This window comes from Oryctolagus cuniculus, chromosome 1, assembly GCF_964237555.1.
Source record: "Oryctolagus cuniculus chromosome 1, mOryCun1.1, whole genome shotgun sequence".
Taxonomy (NCBI): domain Eukaryota; kingdom Metazoa; phylum Chordata; class Mammalia; order Lagomorpha; family Leporidae; genus Oryctolagus; species Oryctolagus cuniculus.
The window spans coordinates 190,489,231-190,514,287 of NC_091432.1; the positions used below are offsets into that span (position 1 = coordinate 190,489,231).

General features: G+C 42.9%; 1 protein-coding gene across 2 annotated transcripts in view; it reads left to right on the plus strand.

The window, feature by feature from the left end:
* Positions 1 to 23,475, plus strand: part of TEK (TEK receptor tyrosine kinase) — a 129,425-nt gene extending 105,950 nt beyond the window's left edge. The window contains exons 13-23 of one of the 2 annotated variants that reach the window (XM_051844874.2): positions 3,976 to 4,275; positions 6,808 to 6,959; positions 8,415 to 8,625; positions 10,403 to 10,513; positions 12,517 to 12,707; positions 13,490 to 13,603; positions 16,714 to 16,784; positions 17,668 to 17,708; positions 18,399 to 18,495; positions 20,989 to 21,088; positions 22,488 to 23,475. In XM_051844874.2, coding sequence (XP_051700834.2) covers positions 3,976 to 4,275; positions 6,808 to 6,959; positions 8,415 to 8,625; positions 10,403 to 10,513; positions 12,517 to 12,707; positions 13,490 to 13,603; positions 16,714 to 16,784; positions 17,668 to 17,708; positions 18,399 to 18,495; positions 20,989 to 21,088; positions 22,488 to 22,562 — 1,463 coding nt within the window. In that variant the 3' untranslated portion in view covers positions 22,563 to 23,475. Of the gene's footprint in view, positions 1 to 3,975; positions 4,276 to 6,807; positions 6,963 to 8,414; positions 8,626 to 10,402; positions 10,514 to 12,516; positions 12,708 to 13,489; positions 13,604 to 16,713; positions 16,785 to 17,667; positions 17,709 to 18,398; positions 18,496 to 20,988; positions 21,089 to 22,487 lie in introns of both variants that reach the window. The other variant, XM_051844873.2, reaches the window with a different exon arrangement.
* The last annotated feature ends 1,582 nt before the right edge of the window (positions 23,476 to 25,057 follow it).

The window sequence follows — 25,057 nt, forward strand, 5'->3', positions numbered from 1 at the left end:
ATGTCTCTATGTACAGAGTTGAGAGCTTTTCTATGCAATATGTCCACAAGTTATTTCCCTCTGAAGTGGCTACTCGATGTGTACCATGTCCAGGAGTGTAGTAAAGCACTGTTTCCCCTGTGCCCATCTCTGTATCTATGTCCTTGTCTTGTATCTATCACTTGATAGACCTTTTTACTTTTGCCAGTCTCAAAGCAAAAAATGTATTTCATTTTTAACAGCAAAGTTGAGCCTCTTATGCTTATTGGTCATTTGGATTTCCTTTTTTTTTCCCTCAGTACTCATACACTTGTTGAAATACTTGACCCATTTGTTGTAGGTTTTCTTACTGATTTATAAAAATTGCTTATATAATCTGGGAACTAATTTTGTTACTTGCATTGCAAATGTATAACCTTGTTTGTGGTGTATTTGACCCCAGAGACATTTTGCATCTTGGTACAATCAGACCTGTCAATATCTACCTTTAGAGTTTGTAGTTTTTTGTGTTTTTGAGTTATTTCTTATCAAAGTCATAAGTATATTCTCTGTTTATTCTAGTTTGTTTCAGTGTTTTGTTTTACATAGTTAAGACTTTAAGTAAATACTGTTATTTTGGGTATGGTATTTGATTATTTCTAATTTTACTTACATATGTCAAGCCAGGGCCAGTGCTGTGGCACAGCGGGTTAATGCCCTGGCCTGAGGCGCCGGCATCCCATATGGGCACCCGTTCTAGTCCCGGCTGCTCCTCTTCCGATCCAGCTCTCTGCTGTGGCCTGGGAAAGCAGTGGAGGATGGCCCAAGTCCTTGGGCCGTCCACCCATGTGGGATACCTGGAGGAAGCTCCTACTAGCTCCTGGCTTCAGATCAGCACAGCTCCGGTCATTGCTGCCAAATGAGGAGTGAACCATCAGATGGAAGACCTCTCTCTCCCTCCCTCTCCCTGCTTCTCTCTATATATCCATCTCTCTCTCTCTCCTTCTCTCTCTCAGTGTAACTTTGACTTTAAATAAATAAATAAATCTTTAAAAAAATAAGAAAAAAATACATATGTCAAGCCAATGATCCCAATGCCACCACGTGAATAGGCTGCCTAGTGACTTGTGATGCTTTCTGTATCTGTCAAGTTCTTGTATTGATTTTGTATCTATTTCCGAGTGTCCTGTTCTCTGCTTGTAGCATTTCCAGCAAATTTAAAGTAACTATAGGTTTCTGAAGTGTCTTTAACTATGGGATGAATTACTATTTTCTTTTTAATAATTATCTCAGGTGTTCATTTGCTATTCTATGTAAATATTACCTTTCTTAAAATTTGTCACTGGAAGTGCACTTGCATTGAGTGATTATGTGGAATTTGAGGGGAGTTTATTCTGGGAGTAGAGGTAGGGAGCTGAGAGTGTCAGTGCAGGATTTGGTTCCTCCAGGGTCAGGATATTGGGGCAAGGATTATATGAATGAGAACACTTAAATTTTAACTGACATATTTAGAATTATGTATTATCATGAACTGATCTTGCATATATTGTTCAGAACTAAAATTAATGCTTCTAGTTATAAAGCATTTAATTTTATAAAGTAGTAATTCCATCTAGTCTAAGTGAAGACGGAATGAATTAGATTTGGCATATAGCTCCAAACATGTGAAAAATTATGTTTATAATGTTTACTGTTTAAGACATTTACCTGTAGAATATTTGACCCTTAAAATGACAATAAGGAGAGCAGAATAAGAATTATCATCAAATATAACAGATGATGAGGCTGAGTGTATAGGAGAGTACCTTGCCCAGTTTTACACAGCTATTAAGTCATGGGGGTTAAGATTCTAAGTTGCATTTCAGTCCTCCCTCCAACACAGTATCATCCATTTGTCTCTTTGAGTTGAAAACCAACTGATTTAAAGCAAGTTGTGTTCTTGGAGAGATTCTTTTAGCAACGCCATCCCATATCTAAATTGTTGAGGTCTGGTTAGTGTTTCCTAAAGTGTTTTAGAATCCATGTTGGACTCATCTAGGGAACAGATAAAACATAGGTCGATCTAGTCAGCAGATCTAGGCTAAACCACAGGGTGCACTGGGCTATCTCCAAAGGTAACTCCTTTCATGCAGAAGATGGATCCATTGGTAGATGTAAATTTGATTTTTAGCACCAAAATTATATTCATTATTCTAGCAGATGTCTGTAAGTCACTGCTTTTTTTGTGACAAATTTAGAAGACCACTGATTTAGGAAGTTGAACTTTTTTGAGGCACAGCCATACACATATAAAATGTCTATAGTAATCTGAAAATGTTAGTATCCCTAGTACTCTGCAGTCTCCTTGTGGTTAAGATGGTTATTTTAGATTTGTATAAAAACATACAAAAATTGGTACTAGATGCAAAAGAAATGAAGATATATCGCTGATTAATTAACTGTGACTATAGACAATTTACCACATTCTAGACATAGAAGTTAACAATCAGATTTGGCAATCTCTGAATCCAGTATCTAACTCTTGTAAGTTGTCAGTGTAGCTTAAGGAATATGACATGGGGAACCAATGTAATGGGAAGAGTAAGTTTAGAATGAATAAGAGTCTTTGAGAATTTAGAATAGAAAGAATTTACCTCAAGACATTTCCCTAAGGTTCTATTTTGCAGTAACTTTCACACAGTAAGATAGAGGTATATGGAGTAAAACAGCCTGGGTCTACTAGTTGCCCATTAGGACCATTAAAAGTCCCTTAAATTTTTGAAGTCGTCTTCTCATCTTTAAATTTTTGATGGTAAAGATCTTGGCACTACTTTGCTACCTGCCTATGTGGTTATAAGGATCAAGAGAGTCTGAGTATGGAAGCACATTATAAACAGCCTCACAAACGTAAGGTACTGTTAATATTAAGGGAAAGGCCTGGGAGTCATTTTTTGGGGGGCGGAGGCAGTAACTTTAGGCCTTCTCATGCCACAGACTTCCTTCTAGCCTGTGCCTTTTAAGAAAGAAGTTTGGGTGAGAAAGCACGGATGCATCTCCATACCTGGAAAACCCCAAAGCATCTCTTTCCCCTCCTGCTTATGCCCTTGAATAGAATGTGATCTCATTTTCCCCAAATCCCTTTAACACTTTCTCCTGTACACATTAATTTTCCTACTGCTCCATAAGTGCCCTTGGGGAAAGACAAGCCATACAACATAGTAGCCAAGTCTAAGGGCTATGAAAGCAGCCTGTCAGGAGTGGGCTCCTTTTTGTTCTTTTTTTTAAAAAATATTTTATTTACTTATTTGAGAAGTAGAATTACAGATAGGGAGAGACAGAAAGGTCTTCCATCTGTTGGTTCACTCCCCATGGCCACAGCGATAGAGCTGCACCAATCAGAAGCCAGGAGCCAGGTGCTTCTTCCCAGTCTCCCACGTGGGTGCAGGGGCCCAAGGACTTGGGCCATCTTCTGCTTTCCCAGGCCACAGCAGAGAGTGGGATTGGAAGAGGAGCAGCCGGGACTAGAACCAGTGCCCAAATGGGATGCTGGTGCCGCAGGCAGAGGATTAACCAAGTGAGCCACGGCGCCAGCCCCTCCTGTTTGTTCTTAATAGCTGTGTCCTTGACTCTTAGCTGTGTCTTGTCTCTTAACTTCTCTGATTCTTAATACTTTTGATGATACTGCTAGAAAGACGGAGTTAATATATTGAAAGGCCTAGAACAATGCTTTATATACTGTAAGCATTACATAAATGCCAGCTGTCATAATTATTCCATTCTTTTAAGCATCAAAAAGTGTGTATGGGTTTGTGGAGTAACAGAATTTCTGAGGTCAAGGTGATCTGAGTTTTGCCATTTTCTTATATTGCCACCCTTTCAGGTCTGCATGGAGTTCAGTAGCCACTGACAACTAACTCCAGCTGTTTTAAAATCACCATCTGAGAAAACACATATTTGGCATTCATAAGCTGACATGAACTACCTCACAAAAACATAATCACCTGAGTATTAATTAAATGATTCTTTTTCTATTTCTAGTTATCCCTCCTCAACCAGAAAACATCAAGATTTCCAACATCACTGACTCCTCAGCTGTGATATCTTGGACAATATTGGATGGCTATTCTATTTCTTCTATTATCATCCGTTACAAGGTTCAAGGCAAGAATGAAGACCAGCACATTGACGTGAAGATCAAGAATGCCACCATCACTCAGTATCAGCTCAAGGGCCTTGAGCCGGAAACGGCCTACCAGGTGGACATGTTTGCAGAGAACAACATAGGTTCAAGTAACCCAGCCTTTTCTCATGAACTGATGACACTCCCAGAATCTCAAGGTTGGTAGAGGAGATAAGTCTTGACTGGATTATTTTTGGAGAGCATCAGAAAAAGCCCTACTGTCCTAAGATATTTATCCAATATGTATGTCATGGAATGTAATTCACTTGGCCTAATGTAATTCATGATAAGGTATACCATCTCTAAATCGGCCCTTGAAACAAAATGTCCCTGGGAAGTTACCCTGCTGACCCATTTTCTATTATTAGCCCTTAGAATTAACTAGCTTATCAGCACGCTCATCCAGTAACATAAGGAAACTCCAAGCAATTAGAATTTAGATTGTGTGGAGGAAGAAGAATATGGAACCAACTTCTGGGGATGGGTGCTTAAGTGGATGGTTCCAAGAACCACATTCCATTCTTATTCAAATGAGCTCCTCTGTTAATTTGCATGATACTGTGCTATTCTGAGTTGTCTTGTGTTTTCATGACCCAGTTTTTTAGGTCTCCGTAACCAACACCAAACCCCAGCCCACAGAGAGGAAGCTCCTGGGGAGGTCCTTCTGGAGCACCAAACACAGCGTGCCCTTGTTCGTCATACAAGAACAGTAGATTGAGAGACAAATTTTGTAAAGTCATAATTTGGACTTTTTCAAAGAATATCACAGTTCTAAAAACTTTTTGGTTTTCCCATCTGATTACCTAGGGGTCAAAAAAATAAACTGGGTTTTCAATGCTGGTTCTTTGGAACACCTTTGAAATGTTTACAGAATGATGTCTGCCAATTAAATATATATCTTCCAGATCATAGTCTAAAAAGATGCATCATTTTTATAACTTGTATTTTGATAAAATGTAGGCCCTAAATCCATGCTATACATAAAATACAAAGAAAACATATTTTTTGAAGATTTATTTTGTTTGAAAGGCAGAGTTAGAAAAAGAGAGATAGGGATCTTTCACCTGCTGGTTTACTCCCCAGCTGGCCGCAATGGCCAGGGCTGGACCAGACCAAAGCCAGGAGGATCTTTCTGGTCTCCCATGTGGGTGGCAAGGGCCCACGCACTTGGGCCATGTGCTGCTGTTTTTCCTGGGCTGTTAGCAGGGAGTTGGATTAGAAGAAGAGCAGCAGGGACAGGAACCAGTGCCTGTATAGGATGCCCACATTGCAGGTAGTGGCTTAACTTGTTATATCATGATGCTGGCTCCAAGAAAATATTTTTCAAAAGACAAAATCAAAAGCCCCTCAACATTCCAGACATCCCTGTATGCATACATTGTGGCAGGACCATTATCTTCTGCCTTTCAGGTGTAGTATCAGGAAGTACAATCCCATGTACTCCAGTATGGGATGTAAGCATCCCCAGTAGTGGTTTAACTCACTGTCCCATAAACAGCTGCCCAAGACCATATAATTTATTTTAGCCTGAGCCCTAAATTTAATATTTTTCCTACTTTATTTTCCTTTCTTCCTCTTCCATTACCCCATTCTTTTCCCTCTCTCCTGTGAATATCTTACAAATTCTGAGCTCTTAGCATCATGGAACTTTGAAGCATTTCCAGGTGAGGAAATTAAGGGGCAGGGAAGTTGAGTCACTCTAAGTCATACATTAGTTATTCTCACTACTACTCAATAACAATCATCTGCTTAGACCTCTACTCGGAAATAAAAGTTGAACAAACGACAGCAACTAATGCTTAACACATTGCTGTTCTACAAGTGCCTTTGTCGGGCCGTCGCTGTGTTGTAGTAGGCAACTACGCCACCTGCAGTGCCAGCCTCCCACATGGTGCTGGTTCAAGTCCTGGCTGCTTCGCTTCTGATTCAACTCTCTGCTAATGGCCTAAGAAAGCAGTAAAAATGGCCCAAGTCCTTGGGCCCCTGTACCCATGTGGGAGACCAGAAGAAGCTACAGGCTCCTCACTTCAGGTCAGCCCAGCTCCGACCATTGTGGCCATTTGGAGAGTGAACCAGTGGATGGAAGATTCCCTCTCTCTCTCTCTCTCTCTCTCTGCCTCTCTGTAACTCTTTAAAATAATCCTTTTTTTAAAGTAAATTTACAAATTTTTTTAAAGACTTATTTATTTATTTGAAAGTCAGAGTTACACAGAGAGGAGGAGAAGCAGAGAGCGAGGTCTTCCATCTGCTGGTTCACTCTCCAGTTGGCCACAATGCTGGAGCTTCACTGATTCAAAGCCAGGAGCCAAGAGCTGCTTCTGGGTCTCCCACGTGGATGCAAGGGCCCAAGGACTTAGGCCATTTTCTATTCCTCTCCCAGGCCACAGAAGTGGAGCAGCCAGGACTCAAACTGGTGCCCATAGGGACTACTGGCACTGCAGGCTGTGGTTTACCCACTATGCCACAGCACCAACCCCCTTGACAACTATTTTTAAAAGATGTAACACCAACCCTCTGAGTCAGATACATCTTTACTGAATTTCAGAAACTGAGTTGCCCCAGGTTACTCAGTGTTCAGGTGGCAGGGGTAGGGCTGTCACTGCATTCCCATAACGCTACGTCATCTCCCACTGACGGTCTTGGCCTCTCTACCAACTAACCCAGCTGCTGTTGCTTTTGTTCCTGCACAGCACCAGCTGACCTTGGAGGCGGGAAGATGCTGCTGATAGCCATCCTTGGCTCGGCTGGAATGACCTGCCTGACAGTGCTGCTGGCCTTTCTGATCATGTTGCAACTGAAGAGGGCCAACGTCCAGAGGAGGATGGCCCAAGCCTTCCAAAACGTGGTAGTGTCTCATCTTTGTTTTACTTGTTAACTGCAAGGCTGCATATAGGCAGGAATGTTCTCCCTAAAGATGTGGACTAGGACATTTTCTTGTAAAGCAAAGATTTCCCTTAGGCGAGTCTTCTCTTAGGCTTCCATCATGCAATGGGAGATGAATAGCATATGTAACTTCTTGTCCAATCCAGAACAATTTTGAGAGTGAAGAGTAAATGAGCTTAATACTTATGCAAGAAACTAATCCAAAATGAGATGTATGGTCATCCTCATAACTCAATAGGTAGAATAATCTCACAATAGAATGAATTGAACACTTTTGGCAAGGACGGACATGAAGGAAACCAGACCTCATCTTGGTCCTGGTCTCTTATCTTTCACTCTCAATTTCCTCTACAAATTCTTATTTTTAGGAAAGCCTATGGTTTTCCTGCATTATCCTCCTTTTAGCTGTGATTCCTATTTCTGGCATCTCCCTTAATACTCTCATCCCTTAATAATAATGTATGCATGTGTGTCTCTTCCACTCCTGGGTACCCCTCAGTCTGCAGTCAGAGTTCATGACCCCTGGCATTCTGACCACTAATAAAGATCCACAAAATCAGTTTAGCACAGACTTTCCATTTGGGTCTTTTGGGTGGACCAAAGCCTGAACACTTCTCTGATCTGTGCTTCCATCTCTATGAAAGTAATTTGTACCTGGCTTAATAAACTGTGAATCAGAATATAATACTCCAAGCACAAAGATATGCACATCAGGTTTACCACTTTCTAAACATGAGCGTCCAAGGTGCCCTTCAAGGAGAGCAAGGGGAGCTTCATTATCTGACTCCATCCCAGAGCTGGCTCAACTCTGGCTGTCACTGGTGAAGGACCAACAGTTGGGGCTGGAGTTGCTGGAGCTTGTCAGGATACCAGTACTTTTCATAATACGGTCAGCGATTTGAATTTGGGAGAAAAGGAGACACTGTGCTAGGTTTACCCTGAGCATCCTGTAGCCAGAATGGGCTTACCATTGTCTAAGCTTTAGGGTGAGACCAAGAACAAAAAATAAAGACCAGGAGTATGATGATGCTAGGAAAATTCTGAGATACTTCCTTTGACCCATGTGGGTTCTCCCTATTAGTTTCCAAACCAGTTCTGAACTCCTGCTCCTTGCACAAAAGCAGGAAACTCAAGGGTAACTAAGCTGGGACTGGCAGATGCATGCCATGTGCCATCGTCCTCCGCCTTTGTAAATGTTGCTAATCAGCATTTTCCTGCTGAAGCCTGGAATTATGTCCTCATAGCTTTACAGCCAGCGGCTTCATCAGAATGGGCTTGTGAGATGCAACCTACTTACGTTCTGTAATTAAAATTTTTTTTAATCTTACTGGACTACACCAGAAGGTATTATATATCTTTGAATGATGAAAAAAATTCTTAAAAAAATCAAAACTATTTTTATTTTTTTGTCCAGAGGGAAGAACCAGCTGTGCAGTTCAACTCAGGAACTCTGGCCCTGAACAGGAAGGCCAAGAACAACCCGGATCCCACAATTTATCCAGTACTTGACTGGAATGACATCAAATTCCAAGATGTGATTGGGGAGGGCAATTTTGGCCAGGTTCTTAAGGCACGCATCAAGAAGGATGGGTTACGGATGGACGCTGCCATCAAGAGAATGAAAGGTCAGTGTCTGCACAGATAGCGTGTCACTAGGGTGGGGACATGACTGGACTTCCTGTTCAAACTGTCCTCGGTGCCCTTACCTTCTATAAACCACAAGTTGGCCTGGTGTCAGACGTAGCTGTTGGGGGCCACTGAAGGTGATGCTGCCTTTGATAGGATGTAAATACCAAGGCAGGAACCACTTAAAGGCCACTGTCTCGATTCCTTGGGATGTGAGGTTATTCAACAAAACCACTAAAAATTTGCTCAACAGCCTGAAATCCTTTTTCTTTTTCTACTTTAGCCTTGGGCGTTTTGGGGAGCATTGAGGGTAGTGAGTGGAGACAGTGTTGAAACCTCATGAAATCAGTTTTTACTGGGTTTTGACCTGAAGCTAATTTTTTATCTTGAGCTATGTGAAGAGGTAAAAGAGCTTAAAAAGCCAGTAGGGAAGAAAACTTTTGAGCAGAGTGATTCATCCAAAGCAGAGAGTTATTAAAACTAGGGCAAAATCTCATTATTTAGAACTTAATTTTTTAAAAATTCCTGGGTGTAGGCATGTAGCCTAGCTGTTGGGACTGTTGGCCTTCCGTATCAGAGTGCCAGGGTTCAATCGCTGGCTCTACCTACTGATCCCAGCATCCTGCCGATGCAGACTCCGGGAGATGACAAGTGATAGCTCAAGTGATTGTGTTCCCATCCCTGTGTTGGAGATCTGAGTCACATTCTCAGCTGGTGGTTCAACCCTGGCCCCGCTCCAGTGGTTGTGGGCATTTGGGAAGTGAACGAGTGGGTGGGAGCTCGCGTTCTCTCTCTGCCATTTCTTTAAAATAGTATGTTCCTAAGGCTTTAGCTATTAGAGGTAGATCCACTGAGAGGCTCCTGTGTGATGAACAGGTCATTCAATGTGGAATGTCCTATTAGTAAGTTCCATTGTTGCCATTTGCCCATGAGACATGGCTATAATTTCAAAACATGTTCTGGTATACACATGGCTACCAGCAATCCATCCCCACAATGTTATCTTTGTAGTAATAGCATATAGCCCTTGACAGAAGGCTGATCAGTTGCTATCTACATCCAGGTAGCCTTCTCTTTCTTCAGTCTTGTGCCTAGCAGTTCCTTCTCTGTTCAAAGTGCTGGTGGATATGCAGGACAAAAACTAGAAACAAATGCAACTCATTTCTATTACTGAAAAGTGACTTTGATAAACTGTCATTGGGATTTGATTTGTTGATCAGGCCTGTTTTGTTAAGAAATTAAAATTATTAAAGTCAGGTACCTGCGTTACTGATGGTGCTTCATCAAAAACTTTGGTTCTATTCCTCAGCTGTTTGAGTGGCAGACTTAGCTGGAATAGGTCATAACTAAAAATCGGGGCAGCTCCCTCTCCACCATTCATTTCACTGAGCAGTTGAGGGTTCAAATAAAAAAAAAAAAAAACCATAGTAGTGGTTTTCGTCCACAGTGATTTAGTTCCCTGGGAGATATCTGGCAATGTCTGGATATGTTCTTGGTTGGACTACTGGTACCTAGTTGGTAGGCGATAGGGATGCTACTAAATATCCAATAATCTGTAGGACAGTTCCCATAACAAGGAATTACCAGCCCAAAGTCAACAGTGCCAAGTCGGAGAGAACCTGCTTTTGGAGTAAGCTCTTCGGTTCATATACAGTTTTGCAGACTGGTGGTGACCAAGTACACCTGAAGGTCCTGGGGAGCCAGGGGGTGGGGGTGGGGGGACAGCTGTCTAAAGGTTGCAATGAGGAAGGTTCACACTCTTGACTTCCTTCCCAGAATATGCCTCCAAGGATGATCACAGGGACTTTGCAGGAGAACTGGAGGTTCTTTGTAAACTCGGACACCATCCGAACATCATCAATCTCTTGGGAGCATGTGAACATCGAGGTAAGATGCTCTTTACCTGTCTTTCCTGCCAGGTTAAAACAAAAGGAAACATTTCACTTGAAATTATGGAAGATAATAATCTTAAGAATGTTACTTCTTTTTTAAAGTTGTAGTTTTGATCTGAATGTTTTTCTAGTTCCATATGTGAACTGTGCCAAGGTCACGTTTCTGGAGGTAGGAGTTGAGGCTGGATCATAGCCATTGCTGCCCAAAGGCATCCATGGTTTCAGTCACCATCCTTGCTGACCCAAGGTTTTCCCAACTATCGCTAGGGGGATTTAGGGGAGCCCTCATCCCCAGAAAGAGTAGAAAACATTGGTTCTTATTTAATAATTGGGGCAGCTCCCCTTCTGCCACATGATTTCACCAAGTAATTGAGAGTGTGGAGCAGTGGTTTGGCAATGTCTGGTACGCTCTTGGTTGGACTTCTGGTATCTAAGGTGTAGAGGCCACTTTTCATTTTTTCCTGAAATGCAAGAAGCTATTCTGAATGCTGAAGCTCCACAATGTACCATAGTGTCAAAATACTTTATTATTTAGTCTAGGGATCATCAACTATTCCAAAGTGCTTCCACATACAACTACATTGAAGTTTTAGTACTATGTTGTATATATTTTTAAACTTAGAATATGAATTCAAATAGTTATTGAATGCTTGCTATTGTAATACATGTAAGTTAACTGAATTAGTAGATATCAACAAAATCTTATGAGTTTACTTTTGCATGCTACATGGGTGTGTAGTTCTGAATCTATGTTTTAACTTACTTTCTCATGGAAAAATTTGCTCCCACTAAAAAGCTCCACACAGTAATCATTTAAAACCTGACAACCTCTTTGACTTTGCAGCAAAAATGCCAACAATAGAAAAGAGACTACTTCCACTTCCTCAATCTATTAAACTAAAAATACTGGTGCTTCAAACAATATATCATCCTTTGATTCAATAAGGGTATAATTCTGAAAGCCAGATCATGTCCCTTAGTTTAAATAATGAAGTAATGACATTAATTTCTGAGCTATTTCCTGAAAACAGAAAGCAGTGTGGAACAGCAATAAATGAAAGTTAAAAAAAGAAAATCCACTCAAATAAGGAAAACATATGTCTTAAAACTTTGCTTTATTGTCACATTAGCACATAACTGTTTGGCCCTTAAAATTTATAATTCAGTAAATAGGTGAGAAAGCACATTCATACCAGAGTCTACATTTATCTTATTGTACAACAGAATTCAATGATAAAGGATATCTGTTTTCCCATGATTTCAGTTTCTAGAGAATCTGAGGTTCAAACCTGTTCAACATTTTTAAATGATGTTACAAAAACCCTTTTCAAAAACAGTAAAATCACTTTTTTACTTTCTCTAAATATCAATATTTTTATCAAAGCAAATTGCTTTAAAAAATTAGAAAAAGGGGAAAACAATTTAGAATAAAAAGATAGCGGACCATAATTTTTCTAAGAGCTCTTGTTTTATTTTTTTTCCTAAAACATGGAGTTTTTCTGGCTGCTTAAGCAAAATGCAATATCTAGAACCAGATTCTGGTGAGTGGTGACCTAAGCAGTGGTACTGTAACTTAGTGTGGATTTGGGCAGGAGTAAAGGCAGGAGAGAAAGGTACCTGTACCATTCTTCCACAATGGATAGTTTCGTTTTTCCCAAGATTTTAAAAAAATAGAGACAGATTGGAATAGCATAGCTGGTTCTTGCTCAGCATTGCTAACTGGTAACATGAGGGGCCTGTCCTGGATTGAAAAGGATGCTTGTGTTTATTCTGTTACCGAGTAGGTAAAAGCCGGTGTATGAGTTAGCATTTGGGCGGGAAGTGGGACACAAGGCGACTGAGTTCAAGCTGGCCCCCAGAAGCACTGCAGAGAAGGTCTCTTCTCTTCCTGCCATCATCCAGCATTAGGCTGCTACTAAAAAATGGAGTTCATAAGCGATTGCCAAGGCCCACCGCCCCAGTAGGCTGAGAAGGCGATGCTTCTTCCTCTCCCCACAGGCTACCTGTACCTGGCCATTGAGTATGCGCCCCACGGAAACCTCTTGGACTTCTTGCGGAAGAGCCGTGTGCTGGAGACTGACCCAGCCTTTGCCATCGCCAACAGCACAGCTTCCACGCTGTCCTCCCAGCAGCTTCTGCATTTTGCTGCAGATGTGGCCCGCGGTATGGACTACTTGAGCCAAAAACAGGTTGGTTCTGAGGACTCCACTTTGGACGTCTTTCTTCTGTGTTAACACGTTTATGTGGATTTTCTGTTGACCTGTACTTTCATTTCTTCCTGTAATCTCCCTCGTTTGAATGTCTTTGTTAATATTCCATCTACATATATGGAGGTTAATGTGCAATACTGACTATATATATTTAGCTAGTGAACTTAAAGATTTATCTGAAAGGAAGAGTTACAAAGAAGTCAAGGTAGAGAGATCTTCCATCAGGTGCTTCACTCTCTAACTGGCCACCATGGCCAGGGATGGCCCAGGCTGAAGCCAGGAGCCTGGAACTCAACCCAGGTCTCTCACATGGGTGGCAGAAGCCTCAAGTACTTGGGCCATCTTCTGCTTCCCCAAGCACATTAGCAGAAAAGTAGGGAGCCTGAACTGAAACCATTGCTCATATAGGATGCCAGTGTCACAGGCATTGGCTAAACTCACTGTGCCTGCGGCCAGCCCTGCTAGTGAATTTTAGAACATGAATTTGGTGCCTTAACTTAGAGTGCTAAGTGCACGACAGCAGAGGCATTCAGTACATTGCAGTGGGAAGATTGAAAGGGCTGTACTTCTTTGTACTAAAATGCCTCTCCTTTGCAGAGTGTACTGAGAATTTGGGAGAGGAACTTTGAGAGAACTAGATTCGGGTGGTGTTTTAAAATTCCTTTTTCTATCACTTCTCTATTTCCCAGGGCTTTGTGTTAACAGAATCTAAAAACAAATAAGTATACTACTGAAAACCCATAACATGTTTAAAATTTCAGTTTATTCACAGGGATCTGGCTGCCAGGAACATTTTAGTTGGTGAAAATTACGTAGCCAAAATCGCAGATTTTGGATTGTCCCGAGGTCAAGAAGTGTATGTGAAAAAGACAATGGTAAGTGGAGAACAGATTCTGATGTCCTTTCTAAGGGCCCTTCCCTCTCATGGCTGCTCTCACAATGTTGATCCAGGCAAGTGGCTGTGCATACAAGTAGATATTGCTTGGCACAGTAAGCATATTTTCCAAGAAATGTTGTATGCTGCATGCCCTCAGTGAACAAGATACTAGGTAACTGATCATTCAGGATCATGGGTGTGTACCCAATCAGGGCCCTAGTCCCCTGCCATGGACAGCAAACAAACCAGGACAGGGAAATAAACACTCAACATACTTTCCAAAAATCAAGGTACTACAAATTAAACCATTTCAAGGAGGTCCTTACAGAAAAATGTACAACTTCTGAAGGCCCCCTTAAGATCTCTTTCTTCCCTATAAATTCAACATTCACTTGAGGCCCAGCTTAAATCCACTTTCTCCTAATGGTAATCACTCTCCCAAACAGTAAACTTTTAAAAGGTAATGCACATCTGCCATGAAATTTTTGAAGTTCCGCTGTATTGTAAGTAAAAGACCTCTGGAGAACCTACCCACACGGCAGTCTTAGGAGAGGAGAGAAACTAAGAACTGTTACATCCCTGGGTACTGGCAGAGATCAAACCACTTGCGCCATCATCTGTTGCCTCTCAGGGTGCACGGTGGGAAGCTAGAGTCAGAAGCAGAGCTGGGACTCAATTCCAGGCACTCCGAGGGGGATGTTGATGTGCCCAGTGGTATCTTCACTCCTGCAGGCATCAAACTGCCATAGGAAGGCTCTGGTTCCTGAGTGTATTCTCAAAAGCAGGTTTCCTTTCTTCTAATACACTGATTTTAGTTACTGACAAGATGAAATAGATACATCCAGAAAGGAAAGCAGTCATAATTCACCATTTTGCCCAATATTTTTCCCATTTTTGGCCAGTTGCTTTTGATAGCATAGCTATTTTTATGTAGTTAAAAGTGCAGTGAACCTAACTGTCTTGGCTTTTACTCTATTTTTTGATGAAGCTTTGAGGTGGGGTGGGGCTCCTTTGGCGCTTAGAGTCCCTGGCAGCCCTAGAGGCTTCCCTACCTCCTTTCAGAAGGTGTAGGTGCCTGAGGGCAGGCTTCTAGGGAAACCTGTTTGAAAAGCTTAGGACAGACTTTGTCTGGAGATGGGGCCAGACCTCTAAAAAAATTTGCTTATTTGAAAGAGACAGAGCTCATATCTGCAGGTTCATTCCCCAAATGCTTGCAAGAACTGGTGTGGGGTGGAGCCAGAAACTCAATCTGGGTCTCCCATGTGCGTGGCAGAGATCGGCTGCCACATTAGCTGGAATCAGGAGCTGGAAATCAAATCCAAGTACTCTAGTGTGGGTCACACAAACTCCATGTGGGCTTAAACAGCCTCATGGTTCCTTTCCAGGCCACCTGGCATCCTCCTAGCTCCTTCAGGGAATCTTTTTCTTCACACTGGCATTCAGGCAGTGTGATGCTCTGCTCCAGGGGCTGGAGGGATTAATGCAGGTTAGTCCCGTGGCCTGCTGATTATATTGGAAGCTCCTCTCAGAACCCCAGGGTGAATATTCATTCCCTTGGCATTTCATCAAGGACAGCAGTTGCTGCAGCACTTGTAGGAGGGATTCCTATAGGGACAGAACACAGGTCAGGGCCCATTCACTAGCTAACATTGGTAGAAATGCCATTGTTAGGCCGGCACCAGGGCTCACTAGGCTGATCCTTTGGTTGGGGCGCCAGCTTCTGTCCCGGTTGCCCCTCTTCCAGGCCAGCTCTCTGCTGTGGCCCGGGAAGGCAGTAGAGGATGGCCCAAGTGCTTGGGCCCTGCACCTGGCCGTTGCGGCCATTTGGGGGGTGAACCAATGGAAGGAAGACCTTTCTCTCTAACTCTGCCTGTCAAAAAAAAATGCCATTGTTAAAGACTGGAGAGGGGCAGGTGTTTGGCCTAGTAGCTCTTTAGACAGTTAGAATGCCTGCATCCCACTTCAGCATGCCAGGGGTCAAGGTCCAGCTCTGTTCCCAATTCTACTTCCTCCTAATTTGCACTCTGGGAGGCAGCCATGATGGCTCAAGTCATTAGGTCCCAACCACCCATGTGAGAGACCTGTTTGGAGTCTCCTCATTCTTGGCCATTGTCATAGTTATTTGGGCAGAGAACCAGCTGATGGAAGACCACTCTGCTCCTGAAATAAATAAAAAGTTCAGAAAAATCTCTGGCAAGGGACTATCCTCCTCTCAGTGACAATCCATATTATTCCGGCGGTGGGTAGACAATAAAGGGAGCAATTGGAGAATCTAGGCACCAAGAAATTGAGGAAACTAAAACTCTGAAGTCAAACTTCACATTGTCCAGTCATTTTGCCCAGCTTGGGCCCAAAAAACCAAGAAATGTAGACAGGAGGAAGTCGAGACCAGGCACCTAAAGGTCAGTAGGTAGATCTAGTCCTATCTCTAAACCCAAGGCAACCCGCGCTGACAGTAGATTACATACATAGCTCTGTGTGTGTATATTTGAACTACATTGACATGCACACTGTTCCCTTTGGCCTGGAATGCACTTTTCTCCCCTAGCCACCTGTGTAACCTACACATCTTAGAGACAGAGCTTGCATAGCCCTTCCTCTGGAAAATCTGCCTATCACCTCCGGTCACAATTGGTCTTTCCAATCCATTCCACCCTGGTGTCCTCATTACCCTCTTCCACAGTACAACTAAAATTCTACTGTCCATGCCTTTCTGCTCTTCTAAACCTCTGTGTGCTGTTGACAGTCACAAGGTGAATAAACAAGTGATTACCAACTGCTATAGGGACCCTTAAGGTAAGTTGGATTTACAGTATGTGGATTTGAAAAGTTCATGAGACACATGGAACTAAAGGATAAACTTATTTTTGTGCAAGAAATATTGAAGTCCATGTATTTCCATAATATATACTTTCATGAACTTTCGGAAGACAATTGAATTTGCAGGCATACCTGTAACTGGGCCAAACAGCAGGCAGCGATTTCTGCTTCCTGCGGGGCTGTAGAATTCCAAGTAGATGGGTCTTGAGCGAGCCCCATTTCCAGGCATGGTGAGACTCACCAAGGCTCCTTGTCCTTCTAAGTGGCATCTCGCTTTGTTCTCTCCAGGGAAGGCTCCCAGTGCGCTGGATGGCGATCGAGTCTCTGAATTACAGCGTGTATACGACCAACAGTGATGTGTAAGCTCCTTTTTGTGAAGGAATTTATTCCAGAAAAATGCACATTTGACAGAAGGCTTAAGGAGAAGACTATCTTGCACTTCTGTCAGATAATGTGAATCACTAAGCCCAGGAACTGCATTCATAGGCTACACACAAAGCCGCAGAGTCCCGTATCCAGAATGTAAAATCACTGGTAGCAGGTGTTCGGTTTCCTTCTCCACGTTGAAGAGACTTTCAGATGGTGATCTCTTGGTGTCCAGAGGAAGGAGGCATCCTACCCTTACCCTGGCTCTACTTCCCAGGCTCAAGAGGGGCTGCTGGGAGCCAGAAGCACTGGGGACAACAGGGCAGACCGTAGGGGTCGCTTCTGCTTCAGCCTAGCGGTGAAGGGGGACTGGCTTAGGCCATCTTGCCTCACACCCCTATTTGTAAGAGGAGAAACTCAAGTCTAGAGGGTTGTGATGACTTGTTTACAGGGATTTGCTTGTGCCTCAGTGTTAAGACAGGCCTAGCAACTGGTTCCTCACTGTGTGCACAGTGCCTTTTATGTGTTAACCTGGAAGTCTGCACTTTCGGAAGAAGATTCATAACTTGTATCAGGTCACATGAGTATTAGTGGCAGAGACAGGATTGAGCTCAGATGTGTTTGGCTTAGGCGTGCTCTGGGTTCCATCCATACCTGTTTGCATGTTCCACGTGAGGGGAGCTGGGGGCTCTGGCAGAACCTACAGTTGGCCTGCTGGCACCCCTCCACCAGCCTGAGAGGAACCCATACTGGGTGCTGAGCCCTATCCTAGGAAGCAGGGGTCTAATGTTTCCTTTTCTGAGAAATGGTCAGTCACCTGACTTGAGTGCTCAACCTGGTTGTTGACTACTGGTTTCACACTTGCCTCCTCTGCAGATGGTCCTATGGCGTGTTACTGTGGGAGATTGTTAGCTTGGGTAAGTATCTATGTGACCCACCAGGTGAGACTCTGGGGAAAGAGGGACCCACCTTTGAGGATTTTGGACGTGGTGTTTCCAGATGGGATTTGGAAATACAAGCTCCCAGGTTTTACCTTAAGAGCGCATTTATTCCTAGGTTTGGGTTTTTGAAAGCCCTAGAGCTGATGGTACATTTAATACTAAAGACCTGGTGTCCATAAACTGTAATATAATTTTACCATCTCTGCTTGTGCAGAGATATCATAGGTCTGTTAACAAATGTACTTCTCTAACTTTGTGACAGTATAGTTTCTCCATCTTAAAGTCATTTGGAGGTCATTGAATGACCTGTGAAAATGTGTACATTTAAAAACAAATTTCATGTAAGTTGGAATCCAGTTTTCCTAAATATCATTTTAAATCCAGAAGTACTACACAGTCAAAGCTGTTGTATTTTTCTTTACACATTGCTGTTCTAACTGCAGCCTTGAAATTTAGCAAAAGAACATGGCGCGCTGGGGAAGGATACATTGTACTGGGGAGGAATGATCACATTTTAGTGTACTCTGGGGTTTTAAGTCTAGCCTTGATGTGCAATGGCTTTGCCATGGGAGGCACCTGGATGTTCACTCTTGACACATCCTGTCTTCCCTCCTTGCCTCTGGGCAGGAGGCACTGCATTCCATGGCATCATTTCCTGTCTTCCAGGAGGTACCCCCTACTGTGGCATGACTTGCGCAGAGCTCTATGAGAAGCTACCCCAGGGCTACAGGCTGGAAAAGCCCCTGAACTGTGATGATGAAGTGTAAGTAAACCCTTTTAACTTTCCCTTCATGCATTTATTGGGAACTAACTCTAAGGAAAACAGGACTTAATACCTATTAATATACCCACACAGTGTCTTACGTGAATGGTTCTAAGAGGGTGGAAACTTATTCCAGTTATGGTGTCTGAAGGTGGGCACTTTGAGAAGTTTCTGGATTGGATCATTGGGCAGGAGCTCCATGATTAAACAAGACCATTATAGACAGAGATAGGTGCTACTTCTTGCCATGTGGCGCAGTGCTGTCTTAGTAATCTGCTAGCAAGAATGCCAATCCCTTGGGGCTGCCCATTCTTAGACTGTGAGCCAATATAAACTTTATCCATCAATACCTTGGCTAAATTATTTCATTATAGTAACAAAAAGATTGAGATCTTAAATAGTATAAGGAACTTTTTTCAGCTAAGACTTATGTAAAAGGCAAGCAGTAGTAGCTTTCCAGTCATATGAATAAATCTAGGAGGCATATGAAGTACTTACTCTTAGGAGAGCTGAAATGAGAAAGGGCAAAAATATAGAAATGATTTAAAATAAATTCATGCTATTCTTCATGAATGAGACTAACTTTGGGGATAGGGATTTCAGAGGTGTTCTATTACGGTTGATGGAATTTTCTTCATGGAATCATGCTTCTGCTAAGACATACATGAACCAGCCACAGTAGAAACTGCTGACTGGTATGATACTATTAATACTGTCATTGGGACAATGTGGACGAACTTGGAGTAAAGTTTGCCTTTCCAGATTTATTCCATAAGAGGCGAGAAGACTTCTCAAGCATTAAGTTCCTGTTAAAGTACAAACTTTAACTAGAATCTGTAGTGCCCTAGAGGCTGATAGTTGATAGATTTCTGGGGATATACTGTTGTCCTAAGGCATTCGCTCAGTATGCGGAATCTAGAGCCATGTACACTGTCAGACATTCTGATCCTGTAGGTTTCAGGTAAAGCTCAGGGATCTGTATTTTAGTAACACAAGTAATTCTGATCACATCTGAGAAAGCACTGCCTTAAATCAGTGCTTCCTAAACAGTGTTCACTAATGTCCTGCAAGATAACTAAGTGATAAGGGAAAGGCCAAGAGCAGAGGGCTTTACTGCCTAATTCCACCAAGTATCTGTGAAGAATTAAAACTAATTCTCAAAGAATTGAGAGAGGGAGAATCCTTCTAAATTCATCCTATGGACCAGCATTATCTTAAGTCCAAAATGAGATGAGTGTTTACAACTACAGTTTGTTGTTGTATCCTTAACAAAAATACTAGAACATTGAATCTAACAACACATAAAGACTTGATCATGATAAAGTGGGATTTATTCCAGGGATGCAAGGATTGTTCAACATATGCAAAGTAAATGTTAGTAAGAGCACCTCAATAAATACAGAAAAAAAAAAACAATGTTTATCAAACCCTGGAAAACAATGGATACAGAAGGAATTGCCCTAACATGAGACAGGCTACATCCAGCAAACCTCACTGACAATATCCAATTGAACAGGGAAAAGCTGAAAGCATTTTTTCTAAGATCTGGAACCAAACAATGATGTCCACCCTCAGCCTTGTTATTCAATTCAGTATTAGAATTTTTAGGCAAGAAGGGGAGGAAAGCAAAGGAAAAAAAATCAAATTATCCGTGTTTGTACTAATAAGTAACTCACTGGGAGAGAAGTAAGATCAATCCTATTCATAATAGCTATAAAATAACTTATTTTCAAATAAAGATCACACTCCATGCTCATGGATTGGCACTACCCATAGATTTTCAGATAAAGTCAAATCACATCAAAATACCAAGAAAATTCTTCACAGAACTAGGGAAAAGATATATCCTAAAATTCATTGGAAGTTCAAAAGACCCCAAATATCCAAAGCCATCTTTAACAAACCTAGAGGCATTACAACAGCTGATTTCATGACATACTACCAGAGCTTCTGTAACCCAAACAGCATGCTACTGGCACAAAAAGATCGCAGAAGTGAACTGCACAACTGATTTTTGAGATGCCAGAAACACCCTGGAGAAAAGAGTTATCTGGCCAGCGCCACAGCTCACTAGGCTAATTCTCCGCCTGCGGCGCCGGCACAGTGGGTTCTAGTCCTGATTGCTCCTCTTCCAGTCCAGCTCGCTGCTGTGGCTCAGGAGGGCCCAAGTGCTTGGGCCCTGCACCTGCATGGGAGACCAGGAGGAAGCGCCTGGCTTCGGAGCAGAGCAGCGCGCCGGCTGTAGTGGCCATTTGGGGGGTGAACCAAGGAAGGAAGACCTTTCTCTCTCTCTCGCTAACTCTGCCTGTCAAAAGTTCTTCAAGAAATGGTGCTAGGAACACAGTATATCCACATGCAGGAGATTGAAACTGTAACCCACCCCCACACAAACTCAACTCTGGCTAAGTATAATGAGCACCCAGTGATGGCTTTCTTCTGTCTTGTCCTGACCTGGCACAATGATAGTCACCCTTGACTTCTTTGTTTTCAAAGGTATGATCTGATGAGACAATGCTGGCGGGAAAAGCCTTACGAGAGGCCATCGTTTGCCCAGATATTGGTGTCCTTAAATCGGATGCTAGAAGAACGAAAGGTGGGTATAGAGTTCAAAGCAGGGCCTTTTGAATTGAAAATCTGAGGTGTTCACGGTAGGTAATTTCTCCTGGGTATAACCCTAGGTATTAAATTAACATAATACCCACATTTAGAAAGTTTAATTCACTACACCACAGTGTTCTTGTATATAATCTATATAATCTGCTGCCTGTAGAGCCAGCATCCTGTATGGGTGCTGGTTTGTGTCTCAGCTGCCCCACTTGCAGTACAGCTCCTTGCTAATACACCTGGAAAAGCTGCAGAAGATGGCACAAGTGCTTGGTCCCACGCCACCCAGGGGGGAGACCCAGATGAAGCTCCTGGCTTTGGCCAGGCCTACCTCCAACCGTTGTGGCCATTTGGGGAGTGAAGTAGAGAAAGATAAGATCTCTGTGTCTCCCTAACTCTGCCTTTCAAATAAATCTTTTTAGATCTTCATAAAAAAATATAGGACAGAGAAGAAGAGTAAAAAAAAATCACTGTTTGTAAAGTTGTATTTATGAAATACAGGAAATTTGTATACTTCAAATAAATGGATTATGGGGAAAAGATTTACTTGGAAGGCAGAGTTTCATCCTCTGACTCACTGCCCAAATGGCTACAATGGCCACAGCTGGGCCAGGCCAAAGCCAAATCCCTCCTCTGGGTCTCCCCTGTGGGTGGCAGAAGCAGACCCTTGGGCCATCTTTCACTTATCCTAAGCACATTAGCAAGGAGTAAAATTGGAAGTGGAGTAGCCTGAACTCAAACTGGTGTTCATATGGGATGCTAGTGCTGCAGGGAGTGGCTTAATCTACTGCACCCCAGTGCTGGCCCCAAAACTCTGTCCTCAAAGAAAGAAACTTGGGATTTGTCAGATTCCTTCCATCTGTTAGGCAATTTTGTAGATGAGGAACCATATTCAACGAGTTGCCATGTATGTCTGTACATAGACAAGAGAATCTCACCAAAAAGTTACCAGAGAAGGCCCAGACCTCTCTATACTTCTGAAAGGTAGCTGTCTGTACTTGATGTTCGAATGACAAGTAGATCGAGGTTAAGGAAATAGATTTGAACATCATCGAAACTCAAGGGGCAAGACCACACAGGGAGATGTGAAGGTAAGCTAAAGACGGAGGAAGGAGCCTTAGAGATCCTGAACCTTACAGGACAGACCAGTGAGAGAACAGGAGGAGGAGAATCGCAGAGACAAAGGACAAGGAAGGTTAAGAAATCTTAGAACCAAGGGAAGTATTTCAAGAAGTCAAATACAAGAGGGATTGAGGAGAGAGAAGTATCCCCCCAGGGACTTATGAGAATTGAGTGGAAACAAAATCAGGTATTGCTATAACCTCCCCTAGTGGAGGCAGAACCAAGGCAACCTGTGGCCTCAGACCCACTTATGCTTGCTTTTCCAGACCTATGTGAACACCACACTCTATGAGAAGTTTACCTATGCAGGAATCGACTGCTCTGCCGAAGAAGCAGCCTAGGCAGAACGTCAGCTGTAGCCCCTGCTTCCACTGCTGGCTTGAGAAAGGACCCCTGAGACCTTCCAAGAAAAGAAGCCAGCCTGTGAGGAGATGTGATAGACAAGTGTATATATGTTGCTGTATGTTTGGGACTTTTACCACAGAAACCCGCTGTGTGGATCTCGAGGATGCTCTAAGAGGACTGTACATACTGTTTTGAGTAAGAATGTGTTGAAACTGGATTGCCTGGTTGTTTCATATACAATAATATATTTTTCTAAAAACATGGACTCCGTGGGAAGGCATGAGAGTACAATTATTACAATGCATAACTCGTTACTGTCCTAGATATTTACCTCTATATTGAGTACTATATAAGGTTTATTGACATTTTACTTCTACATAGTAAAACATAACAATGACCATGATGGCAAAGGTTAAAAAAAGAGGGAAATACATCAAGTCAAATAGGATAAAGGCTAATATTTCGGAGACTAAAAAGCCCAAGTGATATGACAGCTCTCTCCACCTCTTGATTTAGAGAGATCTTTATCCCTCACCTGTAAAAGCCAGTCCAGTTTCATTTGGTTACACTATGGCTCTGGCTTGTGCCTGCAGCCCACAAGTCAGCCCAGAATGCGAACACCTGATAGACTCAATTCTCCTTTCTTAGAAGCTAAAAACCTTGAGGGAAATGCAAATAAACTAATGGTATTTTAGTTATTTTTAGTTTCTCTGGCAGTCTTGACTTGTGTATTTTAAGAAATAATGGGAAACCTGGAGTGATATTTGGGATATATGTGATACTTATTAACATCCCTACATATATGGCACACTGTAAAAATTTTAGTTCTGACCAGTTGTGAGTTTACCATTTGTACTGGATGCACACGTGTTGCACTGAGATTTTATAAATAAATGTCTTGCCTACCTATGTTTCTATGTGTACCATAGTTATCACCAAATATCTTTGTTATACTTGAAAGGAAAAAATGCCTTAAATGACCAGTCCCTAATGTAGAGATGGTGGAGAGTACTTTCCACAAGCAAGCTGAAGCTCATGAGACCATGAAAAGGTCTCTTCAGTGTGTTCTACCTCTGGTCCACTGTCTTGCTTCAGGGCAGTACACCTTGAAGTGTTCTAATGTCAACCCAGGGCTTAAAATTTTAAGTAGTTCAACTTGCCAAGTAAGTTCCACATTCCTTCGATCTTTAACCACCTTATATTCCTAAGTGGGGTAACTTTGATTACATAACTACTTTTCTTTCACTAACTCTGCCTGTCAGAGAGGTCTTCTTTTTTCCGTTGGTTCACCCCCCAAGTGGGCGCTGCACCAATCCGAAGCCAGAAGCCAGGTCCTTCCTCCTGGTCTCCCATGCAGGTGCAGGGCCCAAGCACTTGGGCCATCCTCCACTGCCCTCCCGGGCCACAGCAGAGAGCTGGACTGGAAGAGGAGCAACTGGGACAGACCTGGCACCCCAAAAGAGACTAGAACCCGGTGTGCCGGCGCTTCAGGCTAAGAATTAGACAAGTGAACTGCAGCACCGGCTCCCATTTTTCACAATAGTGTATTTAAAGTGAACACATTATGGAAAGATTCTGCCATACTGTTTCCTTAATGTACTAAATGGAAACTAAAATATAGTCATTGAGACATAGGTTCAGGAGGATGTCACCAGAACGGAAGGAGAGACCAGATGGCTTCTCCCCTGCCCCCTCCACAAATACAGTTATTGATGGCCCAAGAGGGCTGAAGAACCCACTAAGGAATCTGCAGCAACACAACAGATCAAAGAAACAGAATATCCATATGGAGGAGACATGCCTGAGACGCCAGGGAACTGTCCGGAGCAAAGAAAAGAAGAGGTTATCAACACTGGCCACTCAACAGGAACCACCATAGTCTCCAAAGGCCTGCTTTGCAGGTGAAACTGGCACCTCTTTGCCACTTGGATAACCACTGCATGCTCCTGAGGGAGAGGCTCAGCCCCACCTACCTAATTCTGCCACTAAAACAAGGCTGCTCCTGATGTGTTTTGAGTAAGTTTTTGCTATCTCTCCCAACCCCATACATGCCCTGACCCTAGAGCCATGGGTCCTGCCCTTCAGTTCTCAGCACTGTGGCTACATTGGTCCCATTCACTTTAGACACCATAGCAAGCAACTTCACATTCCAAACCCTGGAGCCAAGGCCTCATGTGTTCAGTGTTCCAGGTGCCAGGCCAGCCACCCTAAAAACTTGGCCCCATCCCAACCCAGGAGCCAGTCTAACTTTGTACATGGCTGTGCTCTTATTCTTGGTTGCTCAGCTACTTTACAAGCATATATACTTCCAAACTGTTAGCAATGTAGCAATGGGAGTGCCTTTGCTCCCAGTACCAGCTCAACTACCACAGAGAACAGGGCCCTGCCCAACTCCAAAGGCACACTCCCTCACCATAGGCCTGTGGCTCCCATTCACAGCTCCCTCCAGTGTTTACCAGGTATCTGTGTCTTGCAGCAGTTGGGGTGCCTG